Genomic DNA, 19,283 nt, shown 5'->3' on the forward strand with positions numbered 1-19,283 from the left:
TACATATGTTATTTAGGCCTAGCCTTTCCACTAAATAAATTTTTAAGTGCTGTGTCAATTAGCTACCAACTCTATAGGACTGTGTTTCCTTTCCCTATGAACTTTGTCTTAACTCTCCATTGTTCACTGTGTGTGGGGCGGGGCAGGAGGGAGGGGAAGGGGGTCTGCAAGTTGCCTAGCCTACCATAAATCTTTCCCATAGAGCTTCCAAGAACAGCATGGCTAGTAAATTTTATGCCCTACGTCTGGCTGTTTCTTGGCTTCACTTCATATGTGTACAGTGACAACTAAAACCCAAATCTCCTCATTGTTTTTCTCCTTCTCTTTGGACTAAAGTCAAATCCTTCCTGTTACACAGTCCACTGAATTGTCCCTGCTCATAGCTAGCAGCTGCCCTAGCACTAGAACCTAGATAAGGTTAACAGTCTTTCATGTGGTAACCAGGCATGTGGAGGAGGAGAAGGAGCAAGTTTCTGACTGCATTGCGGAGAAGGGAAAAATTGCACAGAGGAAGCTTCAGAATCTAGAAGTTATGGAAAGAGAGGTTGCACAAGGCAGAGGGAGGGCAGCCAAGTGTAGGGAGCTGGGGTGCAAACAGGATAGGAGAGAGGAGCTAGAAGTGGCAAGGGGAATAGGTTGTAATCAAGAAGGTGTGCAACAGGGGTGTGCTGGGAAGAGTGTATAGGAATAGAGCAAGGATGGAGAGAAGAGCAAGGTGTTGGATAGAAACAAAAAGTAATAGAGACAGTCTTAGGATGTGTACAGAAGTGCTCTGTGTATGTTTTACAGGATTGTAATTTAGAGCACTTCTTATTGCACTGTAAAGTTACAGTCCTCTTAAACATGATAGAAGTACAGCATCGGGGGGGAGGGAAATGGAGGGAGTGGCTGTGAACCTCCCTGCACTTCCCAGGCTAGGAGGCAGGGGGCACTCCACAGCCTCCTGGGGCTGGTCATAAATTTGACCAGCGTACAGAACTTATTTAAAGCGCTGTAGGTTGCTAAAGTATTGTAAAATACAGAGCTTCAAATTGAATACCTCATTTAACAATGGCATGTGCCCTTCTATTAAGTCACAGTAAGAAAGCACATTAAAGACAAAAAAGTAACTTCTGTACATGCCCTTAGGATGCAGTGGTAGAACCAATTCATAACTCCTAGAGAATATTTCCTTCCAGAACCTAAAATTGAAGCCAGGAGTTCTAAGTTTCCTTTTTTGGCACAGGAGCTAATACAGGTTTCCCTCAATTTATGCAGGTTCTTTACATACGAATTCTTATGCGATGAGTATATTTAGACCCATAATTCATTATGTGTGAGGTAAATTTGCTCTTATGCAATCAGTATAGATGCCCCTCCTTCCTAAGCAGGTAAGTCTGTGGGGGGAGGGGAAAGGGCCATGGCCCCACTCACCTCAGCCCCAGCTGCAGCAGCCCCAGGAGCAGCTGGAGCCAGTGGCCTGCAGCCGCTGGGCTGTACCATGCTCCGTCTGTCCCCCCAATGCTTGGGCTCACCCCAGCTCCTGGGCTGTGCTGTGCTGTAGTGCAGGCAGCTGGTGCCGGCTGCTTCTGGGGCTGCTCCAACATGGGCTGGCACGAGTGCAGACAAGTGGAATCCCAGGCAGTGTGGGGCGCAGCATGGGTCAGCACCGGCTGCAGCGGCTCTGGGGGTGGCTGGCACCAGCTGCCTGCAGCCACTGGGCTGCACCATGGTTCACCTGTCCCCACTCACCTCTGTTCTTGGGCTGCTCTGTGCCCTGGTGCAAGCAGCTGGCTTTGGCCACTCTCAGGGCTGCTGCAGCAGGAGCTGGGGTGAGTGGGGACAGGCAGAGCCCTGGGGGGTTCAGGGCATGGTGCAGCCCAGCAGATACAGGCAGCTGTTGTTGGCCACTTCCAGGGCTGCTGCAGCAGGGACTGGGGTGAGTGCCGCACCCTGCACCACCCGGGGCTCTTCTTATCTACCCATGCTGGAGAGGCCCCGGGAGCAACTGATGCCAGCTGCCTGCACCAGGACACAGCACAGCCCAGGAGCAGAGGTGAGTGGAGACAGGCAGAGCTCAGGTGTGGGGGACAGGTTCAACTTGATGCAGCCCAGTGGCTGCAGGCTGATGGTACCGGCCGCTGCCGGGGCCACTGCAGTTGGGGCTGGGGTGAGGACCGCTCTGTTCCCTCTGCTTTGCTGCCTTGTGCAACCCGGGAGTGGCACCCCTCCCGCCACCCCTTCTCTAGTCCCAGCCTCTCTCCCTCCCTCACCGCTATGGGAACCTATCCCTATTTGTTACATTGTAAAGTGGGTTCGCTTTATGCGAATTCGATATCCAGGGGTCAAAAAAACCTGCAGAAAAAAGAACGGAGCAACACATGCACGAACAGTGCACACCACTGAAAAGCAGAGCTGGGATGCTCAGAGCTGTGCTGTGGCTTCCAGCCAGGCTCTGCCCAGCAGGATCACCACTGCTGCAGACCTGGGAGGCTACCAAGACTGCACAGTGCTGGCCCCAGCCTCCCATGCTGACCCCAGGGTAACTTGCCTCATGCCAAAATGCACATGGCACAGGCGTTGCCTGAGGAAAAGTAGCTGCGGTTCAAGGTGCACTGCTGCTACTAGTCTCCTGAGAGCCAAATGTCCGTGTTCATCTGGATGAGGCCTCAGAGTGCAAATGGGGTTTGGCAGACTTGGGGAGAGAGGGGCAGCAGGTCTGTGGGGGAGGGAGGGGCTTGCTGTCTAGTTTTGGAGTGGGTTAGAGGGGTAAGATAGCCTGGGCAGGGTTTGGGTGGGAGATAAAACAACACATCCCCAGGGCTGTGGAGAGTGCGACCACTTTGCGGCTGTGCTGGGAATGCATGCAAACATTCATTAAATTGGATTAGCAGATGATCATTTAAAGTTAGTCCTCATCTGATGAGAGCTAACCTTAGATCAGGCATGCCATTTTTAGGGCACCTAAGCCCTGCAAATGCTTGCACACCTAGCCATTTAGATGGCCTCACACTTGGTTAGGGTGATCTAAATGTAATGCTTGTACACAACTTCAGTTAACTTGAGTGGTAAATATATTGATGTGTTGTATCTCTGATGATTCAAGGTAGGAGTTATTGTGTTTCTAAGTAGTTGGATTTCTGTTTATTTTTTCAGTTTTGTTTTTCTTTTTAACAGTAAGAAAATTATTTTAAAATTGAAAAAAAATGACTGAAAGAATGTTATACTTCTTTCTGTCATCCCCTTTGCCTACCTCGACACAAACCTACAAATGAGTAACAGCAGTTAACATGTTTGGGGGGCTTTAATCATCCCAAAAATCATCTTCACTCTCTGTGCATACTGTTTTAATCTCTTCATTAAAGTCAGCTGCTATTCACCCCTAATTTGAAATACTAGTATCAGACACAAAGGCAACCTACCCATCACTTCCCAACATAATGGAAAAGTCCCCAAAAGGAACAGCTCTCATTTTCTTTATGATCTCCTGTGATTTTACAAGATACAGCACTTAGATAACACACGGGTTGAGATGAAGGACAAAAATCAATATAGTCACAGATTAGGAAAGAAAATGAGAGACAGAGCCTTACTATGGAACAGAAAATCTTTCCTTACTTTTCACAAATGGAAAATTACCTTCCTTCCAACCCCCCAAAAGGAGCATGAGCCATCTTTTCAAAAGTTAGGAAATTTGAGGCTGGTCCACTCGTTTAGAAGCATAATGAAATAATCTTTGATTACCTGATCATATACTGTTTTTTCCTATAGGACTTTTTCCTCATTAAGTGTGCAGAGTGGACCAACTCTGGGGATGAATCATGGATGTGTGGTAAATAAATCTATTATCTGTAAACCCCCTTCCTTGTCTGTTATGAAAGCTGAAAGGTGTGCTCTGAATGAGGAAAGGGACTGTGGAAAGAAGATGATGTTATAAGACGGTTGAAAGTTTCCCTGGGAAACTGTATTCTTTCCCTGCCTACCACTGAGGTTCTGTGTGATACTGGGCAAGTCACCTAAACCAATGTTTTCAGATGACCTTGCTATTTGTGAGTACTTCATTTTCTGAGTAGTCAAAATTGTTGAAGAGAGTGCTCACAGCTGTAACTAAAGATGTTTGGAGCTGTTATTTGAAAGTATGAAGTGGTGTAACAGTGCTAACTGTTAAACAGACCGTTAGACCCTTAGGATTTCCTGGTAGCAACCCCCCTCCCCTGAAAAAAGGAGGTCACCACACGTGAAAATAGTCTGTGTGTGTAGTTTGTGCTGCTACTATTTGTGCTGCTGCAAGTGCATGCCCCTGCTCATCTGGACGTGGCCTCAGTGTCTCAAATTGAGCACCCAGAATTAGTGAATACTTTTTATTTTATTTAGTACCTCAGTTCCTTAGCTGCAAGGTGGGGATAATGATATTCTCATTTCACAAAGGTGTTGTAAAGATGCATTCATTAAAGTTTGCAAAGTGCTTTGATATTATGTGAGATCACCATAGAAACACCCATGAAGAAATTCAAAACTTTGAAATTAGTGCTGGCTTTGCATAGTGTGTGCTAAACAATGCTAGAAGTCAAACATTGAATGAAGGCAATAAAAAGAAATGTAAATACATAAAACCCATACTGAATGAATCAAGGGTCCATTGGAAATGATAGTAAAGATACAAGGGCTGTCTTAATTCTGGCCTTTTCTAACATGTCTTTTCAGCTTTAATGTTCTTCTAATGTTTTTATTTGGGGTTCTTGTTTTTATTTTCTTTTTTTTCTTTTGGATATTTAACATGCATACCCATGTTGTCACTGCAAAGAAGGAAAATCTGTTCTATCAAACGTTGCTTGCATTACGTATTGTAGTTATTATTGTATCTTTCTCCACTTACTGCAATATGATGCTGATGAGCAATTGCATGGCATTATCTTTCTCGTACAGACTTCACAGTGAAATAGTCATACTTTTCACTTTCCCATGTCCAGAATCAGGATGGTGTAATCACGCTAACTGAGAAGCTTCAGGGCAATAAACTAAATGCTAAAGAAAAAAACATTGCAATCCTTTTCAGTATCTAAAGAGTTCACTGTGAGTTGTTTAAAGCTTAGTTTAGCGTAGCTATTTAAATAATTTTAAAGCTAACCCTAATTGTGTAATTTTGTTTCCAAAAGCTTAAAGATTTGTGAGGTTTTTGAATGTACTTTATGTCAGTTAGAAAGGTGAAGATATTACACACTTAAAATAAAGATATTTAATCCTTGTGATATGCACAGATACACACTTTTTCTGCTCTGTAATAGTTTCATAGGAAGACTTCTTTTTTTTCTTTTACAGTTTATTAACAGAAAACCAAGAAAAGGTATAAAGAAAGGCTTATAAAACCAGGTAAAAGAACCACAGTTAAGCCTTTTGCTTGAATGATAAGTAGAATACAGTCAAAATAAACCTAGCTCTTACACAATGTCTTCATTTTTTTTACTTTTCATTTTTTCAAGATACTGTGTGTTATGATGTGCTAGGTTGTGAAATGGTAATGCTGAGTTTGTTCTATGATATATTGAGTCCAGTCATCCATACTCAGGTTAATGGGAGCTTTTCCTTGACTTCATGATCATCAGACCCATTCCTGGCAAGTATTTTTTTAACCTTTTGATAAAAGAAGAATTTACTGAAGCTTGAAGAGTCAGCCAGTAATTAAAGAGTCTTAGTAAAAAATGTTTTGTTTCATTAGTGCTTTCACGCAAAATCGGTAGCAGTTTAATTTTCACAAAGCCATGCTATATCTGAGCTGTTTCAAAAGTAAAAAAAGGTGTGGTTCACAAGCGTTCTTTTTTTTAAAGTCATTTTATTAGACAATCTGCTTAAACCATAGGTAACTTAAATATTCTGATCAGCTGCTTCTTATGTGTTTTTGCTTAAGATTGTTAATACTGGGTGCATCTACATGTTCATTAATGTGCAGGAGTTAATGCACTTTTAGTTTAGTACTACTGCACTTAAAGCAGTAGTAGTTAAATGCACAGGAACTACAGTTACTGCACAGTAGTGCCGGCACATGGGATTTTTTGTGATACTTACTGCACAGTAACATATTAGCACATTTATTGCCTGGCAGCACAGTGTTATTATGTATAGCATAAACTATGTAGGTTATTAGTCTAAAGCTCAAAGGCTCCTGATCATAGGTGACACACTGGGGGAGGACATGGGGGGGGGCCATGTGCCCCCCCTGAGATTGGCCCTCACCGGCCGGGGAGTGAGGGGCGCGATGGCTGGTTTCCCGCCTGAGATTGTTGGGGAACTAAGTGAAGCACCGGTGGTACCCCCCTTCCCAGTCAGCGATTGGCTGCTGGATATCAGGAGACACCAGTCACTCATGCTCATGATTTACCTAATAGTTCTACTGCCTGTGCCCCAGCAAAGTAAACAGCATTTCAAGCCATGGTGACTCCACAGATCAGCACTGCTCAGTATGTGTGTATACTCAGATACTCACCACAAAGTATGGGGGGCTGGACTCGATGAGTGGGGGCTGGACTTGATGATCTGGGGGCTGGACTCTATGATCTTCTGAGGTCCCTTCCAGCCCTAATGTCTGTGAAATCTATTAAATCAATGTGCTAATTAGCCATCCAGTCATGAATGGAAGCAGGTGTTCTTGTCATGGGTTCTGGGATGCTCCAACAATTTATATGTAGATGAGGTGCAGGGCAGCCTGGGCTGGCTCTACCTCATTGAGGGTGGGGCCACACTAATCCTATGTGACAGGGTGAGAGAGGGGGCAACAGGGATTCTGGGTGAACTGATGGCTGGTGAAGAAATAGGAATCATTGGAAACAGGAAAGAAAGATGCAGCTCAGCTGTGGGAGTGAAGACAAAGTTGAAATGCATTTAATGTACTTGCTCACCATGCCAGTGCTGAGGGTTGATATACACAATGGATGCTACCATGTATCTTATTCAGATGGGCTACACTAACCTATCCTTGTATGTTTTCCCAATGTGGGCCATGTGTTTTATAGTTATTCTCAGTGTGGGCTGCATTTAATCAACTTCATAGTTAGTTTTTATTACTGAGCACACGCTGCTTTGGCATCAGTTTAATGATAGGCATATGTATTTAATGAGGTTTCCTTGTATGCAAATGTAAGACAAGGGGTTTTTCCCCCTATGCTGACTGGGGGAAAAACCCCTTATTTTGTATTTAAGTAAATTAGGTATGTATTTTTCAACATGCAGTTTGTTGGGGAGAGCCATCACAAGACACTTTTCCTCAGTTTGCATCGAGTAGAAATCCTCCGGAGGTGCAAATCTGCAGCTCATCCCACTTCCTGGACACTAGTGCCATGGCAGTCTCATTGCAGGGAGATGGGACAATCTGGAGACAGGAGCTGGATTACATTAAAAATCAAGAGAGAGGCATGTAATGGAAGTATCCCACTACATAGTCTTTGATTTTGATATGACATTTATCTTTGCAAATGAAGGTATCAGGTTTCTCTCATGAATGAAGATAAATGCTATAGGCTTAAGCTGTTATGTAAATAGACACTGAGATGCTTGGGGTTGCCTTAGTTGCATTCTTCAGTACTGGGTGCAAAATATGAAAGGCAGAATCCTTTGAACTTCAGACTGTGAAATGATTTTAGGTGATTCTGTGATACTTGGTTGTTGGTAATCAGCACTTAAACAGTAAATTCTGTAGCTAGAATATAATGCACTAATGTTTATCTGTGCATAGGTATGCTCAAATATAAATGTTATGTTGAGAAATACTAGTTGAAATGAGGTAACCTTTTGTCTTTCCTTGAGCTCACTGGGAATTGAGGCCCCTTAGTACCAGTACTGTGACAGGACTGGGTCTCTGTGTTCTTCACAAGAAGTAAGGCAGGAAATCTGTTAAAAATATAACTGTTACAGGCCCAGTATTTTTTTTAAAGTTTATATTTGGAGTGTAGGACTGGATAAACTTACCGGGACACTGAGTCTAGTCTCCTGCTCTTGCAGGTAACCACATTATATATTCTGTTTACTAAACTGATCCAACTTTATCTTAAAAATAATTTTGCTCCCACTACTCCTATAAGAAGGCTGTTCTATAACCTCATCAATCTAATCATTAGAAACCTTCTTCAGCTTTCCAGCCTGCATTTATTTATGGAGAGTTCATACCTATTTGTTCTTGTGCTGATGTTGCCCTTTAGCTTACATGGTTCTTCCTTTCCTGGTCTTTACCCCTCTGAATTTGTACACATCAGACATACCGCTCCTCAGCTTTGGTATTTACACTGTAATCGAGATCAAATTCTTGTTCTTACACAAATAATTTTTTGAAAATGTTACTACACTTCAGAATGTGGCTCAGGCTCTTCATGGAGGTTGAAAGGAAAGTGTCCTTCCATTTGTGAAAATGAAGGTAGATTTCCGATTTCATGGTAAAGCTGACAATCATTTTCTTTTCTAATCCATGAGCATATTAATTTTTGTGCTCTCTCACTATCAGTGTGTCATCTAAGCAACATAGTTTTGTAAATGACAAGAGATAATAGAAGAGAAGACGAAAGCTGTTTCTTTTATGGGATGTTTCCACTATGGAGGGAAGTTATGGTTAGGCTCCCTTTGTGTCTGATATCAGTATTTCAGATTAGGGGTGAATGGCAGCTGATCCTAATGAAAGGATTAAAGCAGTATGCAGAGAGAGTGAAGATGATTTGGGGGATTATTAAAGCCCCAAACATGGTGGTGGGTGGACATCATGTCCAGATTGGTAATGGGAAGCAAAAGGTTTCTGAGGAGCTGGAGATCAGTATGCCTGATCTTACCATATGCATAAATCAGTTTGTAGAGCAGAGTCTTCTATAGCAACTATAAATCTGTTAGTAGAGCAGTTAGTAGAGTCATCTCTAAGCAGGCAGTGGTTAGCAGTAATTTCTGACATCAGAAACTGACCAGTCACACTGGCAATGGAGCCAAACTATTTTTAGCTACGTGACATAGTCCTTCATTGGTTAATGAGATTATACTTGGCCAGGAATAATCCAATAAATCTGTTTCATGGATGATTGTTTTGTTCTGATTTGGAGAAAACCACAAAAATTCTCTTGGAAGGGATGTGGACCCCAAGTCCTGGGGCATTTATTCTACCAAGTGGGTAGGTCTGAAGAGACAAACTTAAAAGCCTGGACTCTCTGGCTTCCAAAAAAGTTGCAAATATAAAGTTCATTGCAAGATTCTAATTTGTTTTCTCTTCTAGCTTCACGAATGGGGACATCCATCTAAAGAGGATCCTACCCAAAAAGTTGTACTCTCCAGTCTCATTCTTCTAAAGACTCATCCCTTTCAGAATGGCTGGAAAGGTTCCACCAGGGATAAACAAAAAGTCTTCAAGGTCTACCCTTTCCCTTCCACCAGAACCAGTGGAGATCATTAGGAGCAAATCTTGCTCCAGGAGAGTTAAAATAAATGTAGGTGGGCTCAACCACGAAGTCCTATGGAGGACTTTGGATAGACTTCCAAGGACACGATTAGGAAAGCTCAGAGACTGCAATACTCATGAATCTCTGCTGGAAGTGTGTGATGATTATAATCTGAATGAGAATGAGTATTTCTTTGATCGACACCCAGGAGCCTTCACCTCCATTTTGAATTTCTACAGGACAGGTAAATTGCACATGATGGAAGAAATGTGTGCTCTCTCTTTTGGCCAAGAACTTGATTACTGGGGGATTGATGAGATATATTTAGAATCTTGCTGTCAGGCAAGATACCACCAGAAGAAAGAACAAATGAATGAGGAACTAAGGAGAGAGGCAGAGACCTTAAGAGACAGAGAAGGGGAAGAATTTGATAATACTTGCTGTCCAGACAAAAGGAAGAAACTCTGGGACCTGCTGGAGAAACCCAACTCATCTGTGGCTGCAAAGGTAGGATAAAAAAATATATGTCTAACAGAAAATTAAGAATGCATGATTTGTACATTTCAATTTCATCAGTACTAAATACATTTCATATGAAGGACAAAAAACAAGAGTCCATATGTTGGCTCATGAATACACTTACGAAATATCTGTTCCAAATCCCACTGAAATAAATGTCAGGGATCCTTGACTTCATTGGGCTTTCGATCTGGCCCCTTGTGCTACACTTCATCTCTTTCTTTTCCTTTTTTTTTTCTTTTTTTTAAACAACAGTGCACAGATAGAGACATTACATTTTCATCTAAATTTTAAGTACAAAGCATTAGTAACTTTCTTGCTTTAGAGCGGTTGTGTCTGGTTACAAGAAATGTTTCTTACTAATCCTACATATCTTTTCTACAGTGTTAGTTTTGGTAATATGTCCATTGAAGACATTGTTTAGATTTAATATGGCTGTCACTCAGGGAATCTGGTAAAAAGCATTGGTTGAATTGTCAAGGGTACCAACACCTAATATATCTAGGTGCTTTATGTATGGCAAGCATTGCATTAATATTATTTGTGAAAATAGATTATGAGACCAAGAATTTGTTTTGTGAATGAAATATAGATACAAAAATTGCTGAGAGGAGGAATCAGCCTAATGAAATACTGTTTCATTCCTGCCAACTTTAGGCAAAATTTCACCAATATGAAGGGGAAATTTGGACTCATTGCACCAGATTTTGGCTGTGTTCATTAAAACATGATACCTTTTACTTCTAAGAACGGCACTGAATCAGAGGGACTATTTATGCTGTAATGTACTACTCACTGTAACAAGCATCATCAGCATCTGTTCCTAAATATGTAGCACCTCAGCTATTGTCTACAAAACCCTTCAGAACATTAAATGACCATATAAAACTTAACTTTGACTTTGCTGTCTCCTTTTACTTGAGTTTTATTAGGTTTCCACCCCTATCTTGCAAAGATACTAAAATGTACTAAGAGTGTTTCTATGGTAACACTTCTGTGGTTTAATTAATAATTATTTTTTAATATTTAGACATTTTGAAATGGGTAATAACTTTTATTTTAGTTTTTCTTTGTGACCGGTTTAATTACTATACATAGAAACCGATGTGTGGACAAGATGTATGTTAAGGTGACAGAGTACATTGTAACTGCAGTGCGCAGCTGACAAAAATGAGTTATTTACAATAGAAATCTAAATGTGCTTTCAGATCTACATATTCAGAGCCATATGCTACTCTCTAGTAGGAGGGCCAAAAAGGAAGCAGATTGCCATAAATTATGTGAGAAGGGGTTCAAGTTCATGTTATGCACTATCATCCCATGGCACAATATAGAAGTCTCCAGCCTTTCTGCAGTGTTTTTGTGGCACAGTTACTGTAAAGCCTGCTGGTTAAGGTTAGAATTAGGGACCAGCCTACATATTCCCTGTGCGATGTCCCTTACACAACCCATTACCATCAAAAACTATGAAAAAGGTGTATGTGGAAGAGGGAGCAGGGAGAGCCCAGCAGCAGTCAGTGTCCCTGCCACCACTGAGTAGCAATCTCACCTAGAAGAACTACTCTAGCTACACACACAGCCTTGAGACATCCAGGATGTGATGTCACTGACTACATATTTTACCACACGTGTTACATTGCTACCTCATGTGCCCCATCAGCTGTATACTTTTGAGGGGGAAAGGCACTAAACCTTTCTTATAAGCTCTTTTTTGTGTTGTTTCCAGATAGTAGAAAAGGATGTATTGCTTAATAACCAGGTGAAATTAATGTCTGCCAAAATATAGTGTAAACGAGAAATCAGGTTGATTATGCTGAACAGTTGGATAGGGCAAGAATAAAACTCAAGTTCTTTTCTTTAGAATGCGTATGTTCTGGGGGGGAGGGAAAGAGGTTTTGGGGGGTTTTTTGGTTTGTGGGCAATGGTGTATACTTAGAAAAAGTGGGCTTTTTATGAGTTCAATTCTATTCCCATTGATTTTTTTGAGTATTAAATCCCCATGGACTTGAGTGACAACCAGGGTTAGGCTAATACTGAACTCTTTTGAAAATCTTAAACAAAATACTTATGTTGCTGCACTTTACAGATGATTGGATCTATTTGGAAGGGCAAAGCAACACACTTAACTTTGCTAAAAAAGATTTAGCAGTATTAATTTAAGGTTGGTTCTGAAAATGCAGGTGACTGATTCTTTTTACTAAGGGTGATGCACGTTTATGTTGCTTGCCTCCCTCTTGGTACTCTCATCTGATTGAACACAAGTCACAGAACACGTTCTCTGATGGTATTTTGTTACAAACAGTTCATGTGTTTATGCTGTACTCTGAACCCTGTTTGTCGAATTTAAATTGCCTTCTGTTTGAATTAATGCTATTTTTTATGATCTCAAGGTGTCCATGAGCATGTCACGAAGCATGGTATACAGGAAAAGTCTCTTTCAGTGATCCTCAGTAAATATACTGTATATAAATATTCAGTGGGCCAGAATCTCCTAACAAATACTGGTATGTAAGCTCAGGAGAAGGCAGTAGAAATTGATTTTGATGTGGTTGCCTAATGTGTAGGAGATGAGAAATGGGCTAATGTTCCTAGTCTAATGGAACATTGGCAAATGAATGGTCTCATAATAATAAAAATATACTGAAATCAGTATACATTATGCACTTTAATTCGATATGATGTCAGTTGGACAGGATGTTTGGATCTATGGTGTAATTCTCTTTTAAGGTACATTTATACTGACAGATTTCTGCTACTGTTTTAACAGTGTAATTATGTCTTCACGTTGCAAATTCTTAGTTAAGAAATAATTAGAAATAAAAAAACTTGATGCCTACCCAATAATCTCATTCCCTCTGTAAAGTTAAATTGAACATTGTTGTCTTTGAGGACCAAGTATCACCACAGCAGCATGCTGAATTGCCAGCTCTTTGTGTACTCAGGATGCCAAGCCCCAGGCTGGAGAAGACATGCTGAACCTCCAGGGAAAAGAGGCTAGATCATCCACTCCTACAACAAGGTCTGGCACCTAATCTAAACAGCAGTGGTGTCAGCTTTGTAAGGAATGGTTTGTCTGCCTACCAGTTCAGAGGTGAAACGACTCTTTAGAGGGGAAATAAAGTGATTTTTTTGAGTGGAAAATCAAGAATATTATATGGAAATATTGTAATTTAGCTTAAATCGCTAAAATACTTTTAAAAACATATCAGAAAAAGAATACTGCACTCATGTAGTCTGCAGAAGTCCATAATAGCATTTGGTACTGCATGGTACAAATAGAGTGTTTTAAAGCTATTTTTGTCTAAAAGATTAGGAATATGTGATAAATACTCAAAACTCAGTTTGGTTTTGGAATATGTGTGTGTTCATTAACAGGTATCAAACGTAGTAACTTACTGTGAATGTGATCTGAGTCTACAACAGTCATTAGCCATGTTAGTCCGAAGTCGGGTAGAAGGTAGGGTCTGCTGGCATCTGGTGAAGTAGGTTGGTGCCTACAAAACCTTGTGCCTTTTCAAAATTGTAGTCTCTAAGGTACCTCCTGTTCTGCCTTCTGCCAGTGAGATGAGGCTAAATCCTGCAGTCCTGCCTGAGTCTTTACTAAGGCAAAGCTCCCAATTAATTTAGTAGATCTTGTAACATTAGATTCTGTTTATGCTTTTTTCCTCGCTGGAGGGTTTATTTTCATGCATAAGCCCTGATCCACTAGAGTACTAAGTTGGATGTTGGGCTTTGAAGTACACAAGTAGATCTGCTTGGGGAATTAAGAGATGTGGGATAAAAAAACTGCTCTGAATAGTGCAGGGCCTCTAATCTGGCATCTTTCTTATCCTGAAACACTGCCCTAACCACTGGATTATCGATTAAGAGAGTCTCTTCCAACTCTCAGACACTCCTCAGAAGTGACTGGAAAGTGTTGGATCCAAAAAACTTCTTGACCTGAATGTCTCAGGTTTTAATCTGACAAAAGACAAAGGGACATAACTCCATTTGGTGAAAACATTCGAAAGGTTTTGGTTTTTATTCCAATGCAGAATGAATACAGACTTTGAACCCTTGTGGAAATGAGGCATGAAGCACCTGGAGAATACCATATAGCTGTCTAACAGGGGTAGTCCTATAGGTTTCAGCGGAAATTGCTTTCTTGCTCACACTTCAGCACCTGTGTAAGCACCTCACTGGATCAGGATCTTAATGCCTTGGCATGGTTGTGTTGTACTGTTTTGTGCTGCTGTTGAAAAAGAAAAAAAGAGTCATTCTTCCAATTATTAGGAAACAAATAAACAAACAGCTTTAATTCTGGTTATAAGGCATTAATCTATGAACTATTGTCCATTTGGTGCTGGTTTACAGAGTTAAAGAGTCTGATTCTCATTTTATATCTTCTTTTTGTGTAATTAAATTACACAAAATGAGATCGGAATGAGGCCTATATTTTCTTGCTGGGATTTAATATAATAAATAAGTGGAATATGAAAGAGGAAAAGGGAACCTACTTTTGCCTAAAGGTATTTAAAAATGAGTCTATCAGTCTTCTTTCAGAACTAGTAAATTGCATATCAGTATATTGAACACCTTACTGCCTAGTTGTAATTAAACCTTCATGGCTTTTTCATACTAAATTCATTTTTTGCTGTTCTTTATTGTAGCTTGGCTATTTGAAATCAATTGTAGGATAACACATCAAAGGCTGATCCTTTTTTGTACAAGTCCCTTCTTGTACAAGTAATTCTTTCTCATATGAATATTCCCTTTGAAGCCCTAATGTGACTATTAGTCAAGTATAAAAAGCTAGTATATATGAGTGAAGCCAACTAAAAATTACTAGTCAGCCTTATAGTACGTTTAATTTTTCCATGACTCCTATTGACTTCCAAACACAGAAGGCTAGACTATTCTTTTGGTGTATGTGGCATGCATGGCATTTCCTTTCTTTTTAAGATAATTTGAAACTGTAAGAGTTTAAAAAGTATTTTATCAGTAATTCCATCTCTCTGGTCCAGTTTCCCCCTTGTGCTCTCTCTCACATATGCACACACATTCTTTTTTAAATCTTTGCTGTGATTTGAATTTGTCCTTTGGGAATATCATAATAATTTATCAGCTGCTAATTGATTATAAAAATATAATTGTCCTCCAGCCCTTAGTTGACTCTGGAAAACTGAATGCTATGTGTTTGGTACTTAAACTTGGTGCTTGAACAATCCCTATTGAAATAAACAAGAGAGGAATTAGGATTGAATTCCAACCCCAAACATTAACTGAGCTGCAATATACATCGTGGCTAGACTAAGCACAATCCACTCATACGGGCTTCTCCCCAGCAGAGGACTCCTCCATTATACATTTGGGGCCTTATTCTCATTCTTTCTTAAATCCTCTCCACACACATTTTGCATTTATTTTAAAGCCCTTTATACTGCTGGAGTAGAGTCAAATGGAACTTTGTATAAATGAGAAATCAGGTCCAGCTATTTTCTAGGCCTTTGGAATGAATATGGATGTCATATCAAATATGAATGTAATCCTTTCCAAATCATCATAACTGAACCTCCTGGTTGTCAGGCACAATATTTACTCAGTAGCTGAACCACATTAATGTTACATCATTAATTGTAATAGTGTCAATTTGAATTTATAATCTATGCATGTTGTACTCCAGGCAGCCACTAAATTTGTTGTATGTAGTGCAAAGGAGAATTAACGTGCAAGAAACAGAAGAGTATTAGCAAATGAATATTTCTATTAGAGATGTTGGGTATAATGTTCAAATGGAAAAAGAAACACCTGTTTTACATCCTGAGTCACAAAATGTCCTTGTTCCTTCTGGACTTACTTCTGTCCCAGTGTTTACAGCATTCTATATCAGCTTGATCTTGTCAATAATTCCAGTATGGTCGCTATAACAACAGCCTATATTTCTGTGTACTTTCTTATCTAATGTTAGATTTGGATAAAGGAGATTGGGAAATAAGGTTTGTCTCTTAAAGGAATAGGTACCTTTCTGTGTTAAGTGAATTTTCCATAAGGGTTTGGGTACTTCAGGATCTTCCAGCATTTATAGAGAACAAGGATTTTAATAATATTTTTTTTTTGGCCAAAGAAGGTTGGAACTTCTATTGACCTCCAGTTTCTGGCGTACTAACTAGAAATTCTATCATGAAACAGTGTTTGAGTCACTTGTGGCCTGTATCTAAATAGATTGAGCATTCTGGTATCATTGACAATGGTATTCTTGTCTTCATTCCCAGTACCATTGCTTTAAAGACCTACAACATCCCAAACTGAAGTTATGGGAAAGCAGATCCATAATTAATTTGGGAAGTAGGAAGAATGCCATGAGTTGTAGGTATTTTTGCACTGCTCCATCCTTCATTTTAATCCTGACACTGCCCATTTTTTGTTACAAGCAAATCTAATTTTCTTTGCAAACCTTTAATGGCAGTCAATGTGACTGTAAAACAAAGAGATTATACTTGATCCCAAGAATTAAATTTTAATAACTAAAGTATTTTACTGTCTCAAAAGATAAGTGAATGTATTGCTTTTCCAATACACATCATATCAAGGATCACATAGATTGGCAGTAGCTAATTGATCTTGTTTTAAAAGCCTGTGTATGCTGACTACTGAGTTGGTCATTAAAAGATTATTTACCTTCTGTACTTTTTGCACAAAGTATCACATAACTAATGATTCAGCAGTCTGGAGCAGCATAAATATCACAGAAATAATGCACTACTATTTAACCTACCGTGGTTTGGAGGTGTTCTAATATCTCCATTTACCTAAGGGCTCCTTGATGATGCCTGCAGTGTGCTTTAAGTTTTTCTCCCAGGTAGAATTTATAGAAAATCTGGTATTGCACTTTAACAAATAAAATGAAATAAAATGTCCTTGAAGGTAATCTGCTGGATATTGACAGTTAATTTTTAGTAACTAAAATGTTTAGATTATGAAAGCTACACCAGGGGCAGAATTAGAATGAGCCAGACCTACACAATGTTATTGACTTCAAACAGCTGCATCAAGGAAATATCCCATTCATTATATGTGCAAAAGGGAAGGGATTGTTTCCATTATAAGTTATGAAATAGGAATTCATTGCTGTGCCAGTTCTTATTTGTTAATACCTCCCATGGAAGCAACACTTCCTTTTCCTGTCCAGTAAAAAGGACTTAATTATGAATCTTGTTAAAGAGGAATAAAAAGGAGGATAACTAGGGGAAGATGGCTTCAACTCTTTTTCATGCTTGTGCTAAACCATGATCTGTATTAATATGACAGAAGAGAACTGCCTACACACAGTGTTTGGGTCTCCCTCAGCGCACAGTCAGGAGCTTTCTCTATTGCAGAGAAGTACACCAGACTTAGAGCAGAGATTATCTGTTAGTAAATCAGTTTATAATCTGAATTTGGTTAGCCCATTTGACAAAGCAGGATGTTACTTGACAATTTTTGATGCTGGTCAGTTGACCAGTCAGTTGACATTATTTGACCAATCAGTTTACTGGCTTACCAATCCTAATTGTGCCTTCACTAAGGGGCCTGCCACATGCCCTAAATTGCTGTGCTGCCCTTTCCTTAGCAGTTGTTGTATTGTGTTCTCTTGGCCATGTTTGAAAAAAGTTCATTAATATTAAGAGATACTTAACAGTTGCACTGAATTATGTGAGGGTGATATTAATTATAAGATCACCAGTGGTAAATCTGCTCTAAATTTTGCATACATGGAGTATATTGAGGAATGTAGACTACCTATAAGAAGTCTTTGAGTGCTGTTTTCTTTCCTTTGGGTTTCTGATTTATCTGCAGGATGGAAAGAAGCATAAGTAGGTAAGACAACTCCCAAATATCTAGAGTCCTACCAGATTCGTGGCAGAAGTGGGCTGCATTGTGGTTCCTTTAATCTTGCAGTTTATCGCTGTGTGCCCCCACCACTGATTAGTGGAGGGGCCCTGCTTGCAGCTCACTCCTGATTGTCAGGAAAGAAAAACCTCACACTGTTTTTGCCTCCCTGCTAGTCAGCAGCAAGCAGCGGGGTCACTGGGGCCCCTCAGCCAGTCAGATTTGGGGAAGCATAAATATTGTCATGTCTAAAACTGTGGTTTTTGCTTCTCTGCCGATCAAGTGTGAGCTGCAGGCATGGCCCCTCCACCAATCAGTGGTGATGGGGGGAAGGAGCACAGGGAAACCTACAAAATTAAAGAAGCCACAGCACAGGCCGCTTCCACTGTGAATCTGGTAGGGCCCTCAATAACTATTCAGGCAAAGAGATTTTCATATTTTTCTTACTCCAGTAATATTGTCACATGTGCCATGACACGTGTTAGACTTTTTCTTTTTGATGGGTATATTAAATGAACCTCGTTATTTCTTGGGAGCAATTATGTCTCTGGAGTATTTGAGGGCAGGCATCTGAGACTCTCAAAACTGTTTTTAAAATGCTTAGTGAGGAAAGCAGTATCCCAAGAGAGCCTTTAGGTACAGAGGCCACAGTCTGTTCTTTATGTGAATTAGTAATTCCAATTTTGGAAGCTACGCACACATATCAAGGCCAGATTGTCAACTGGATTAAATCTGTGTAATCCTATTGGAGTCCTTTGAAGCTTCACTGATTTGCACTAGCTGAGAATCTGGCCCAAGTTCAGATGCAGTTTGGTCTGGTATATAAGGCTTTTCCCATATTTATACAGTGCATTTTATGTCTGCGTTAAATTATGATAGACGTGGTATGTTTTTCATTAGTTTCAGTAGTGGAGGAAGGAGAACAAGTTATCTTAAAGAAGCACGGTTTGTTGCTGGATCAGTCAGCTATGATTAAAAAACTATTCCCTAATTACAATTATAATAAGGACTGGTGGGGCTTCTTGTCACAGGCAGCTCACACATGAATATTGACCCTGCCAGATAAACCAATTTATAACAATAACTTCAACAATTTTTGGTTTAAATTCAGGTTTGCTTACATAAGCATTGAGCAGAAAGGGGTCCTGTAAGTGGCTTGCTTTGAGGATCTTGTCCAATCTCTCAGTCTTATCTGTTGGCTGAGGTTTCTACTTATTATTGACAGTTGTTTCAGTTCGCATGGCCAGTGCCTGTTCTGATAGTAGTGTTGAGGGAGACCAGAATAAGGGCTACTAACTGTAGCTGCTTCGACTGCACCAAATTTTTGCAACCCAAAGTGTGGATGCAGAGCCTTAAGTGTATGAAGGTACTTGCATTCATAGTGCTTATTTTGGTAGGTTTATCCCTTCTGTCCAAATAAGCTGTCAAGTTATTTTAGAGGGTGTTGCTGCTGTGGGGCAGAAGGGTAGTGGGCTGTCTTGCTCTGTTCCTTTCCCTTTGGTCACAAAACAAATCAGAAACACTGTATAAAACTGT

The 19,283-nt window shown here is 40.2% G+C and overlaps 1 protein-coding gene across 1 annotated transcript in view; it reads left to right on the forward strand.

The window, feature by feature from the left end:
• KCNB2 (potassium voltage-gated channel subfamily B member 2) overlaps positions 1–19,283 on the forward strand; it is a 443,726-nt gene that overhangs the window by 24,755 nt on the left and 399,688 nt on the right. Inside the window, exon 2 of the mRNA XM_019527796.1 lies at positions 9,218–9,887. Coding sequence (XP_019383341.1) covers positions 9,309–9,887 — 579 coding nt within the window. The 5' untranslated portion in view covers positions 9,218–9,308. The remainder of the gene's footprint in view (positions 1–9,217; positions 9,888–19,283) is intronic.

The sequence above is a fragment of the Gavialis gangeticus genome, unplaced genomic scaffold (genome assembly GCF_001723915.1).
Source record: "Gavialis gangeticus isolate Ggan-Ray unplaced genomic scaffold, GavGan_comp1, whole genome shotgun sequence".
Taxonomy (NCBI): Eukaryota; Metazoa; Chordata; order Crocodylia; family Gavialidae; genus Gavialis; species Gavialis gangeticus.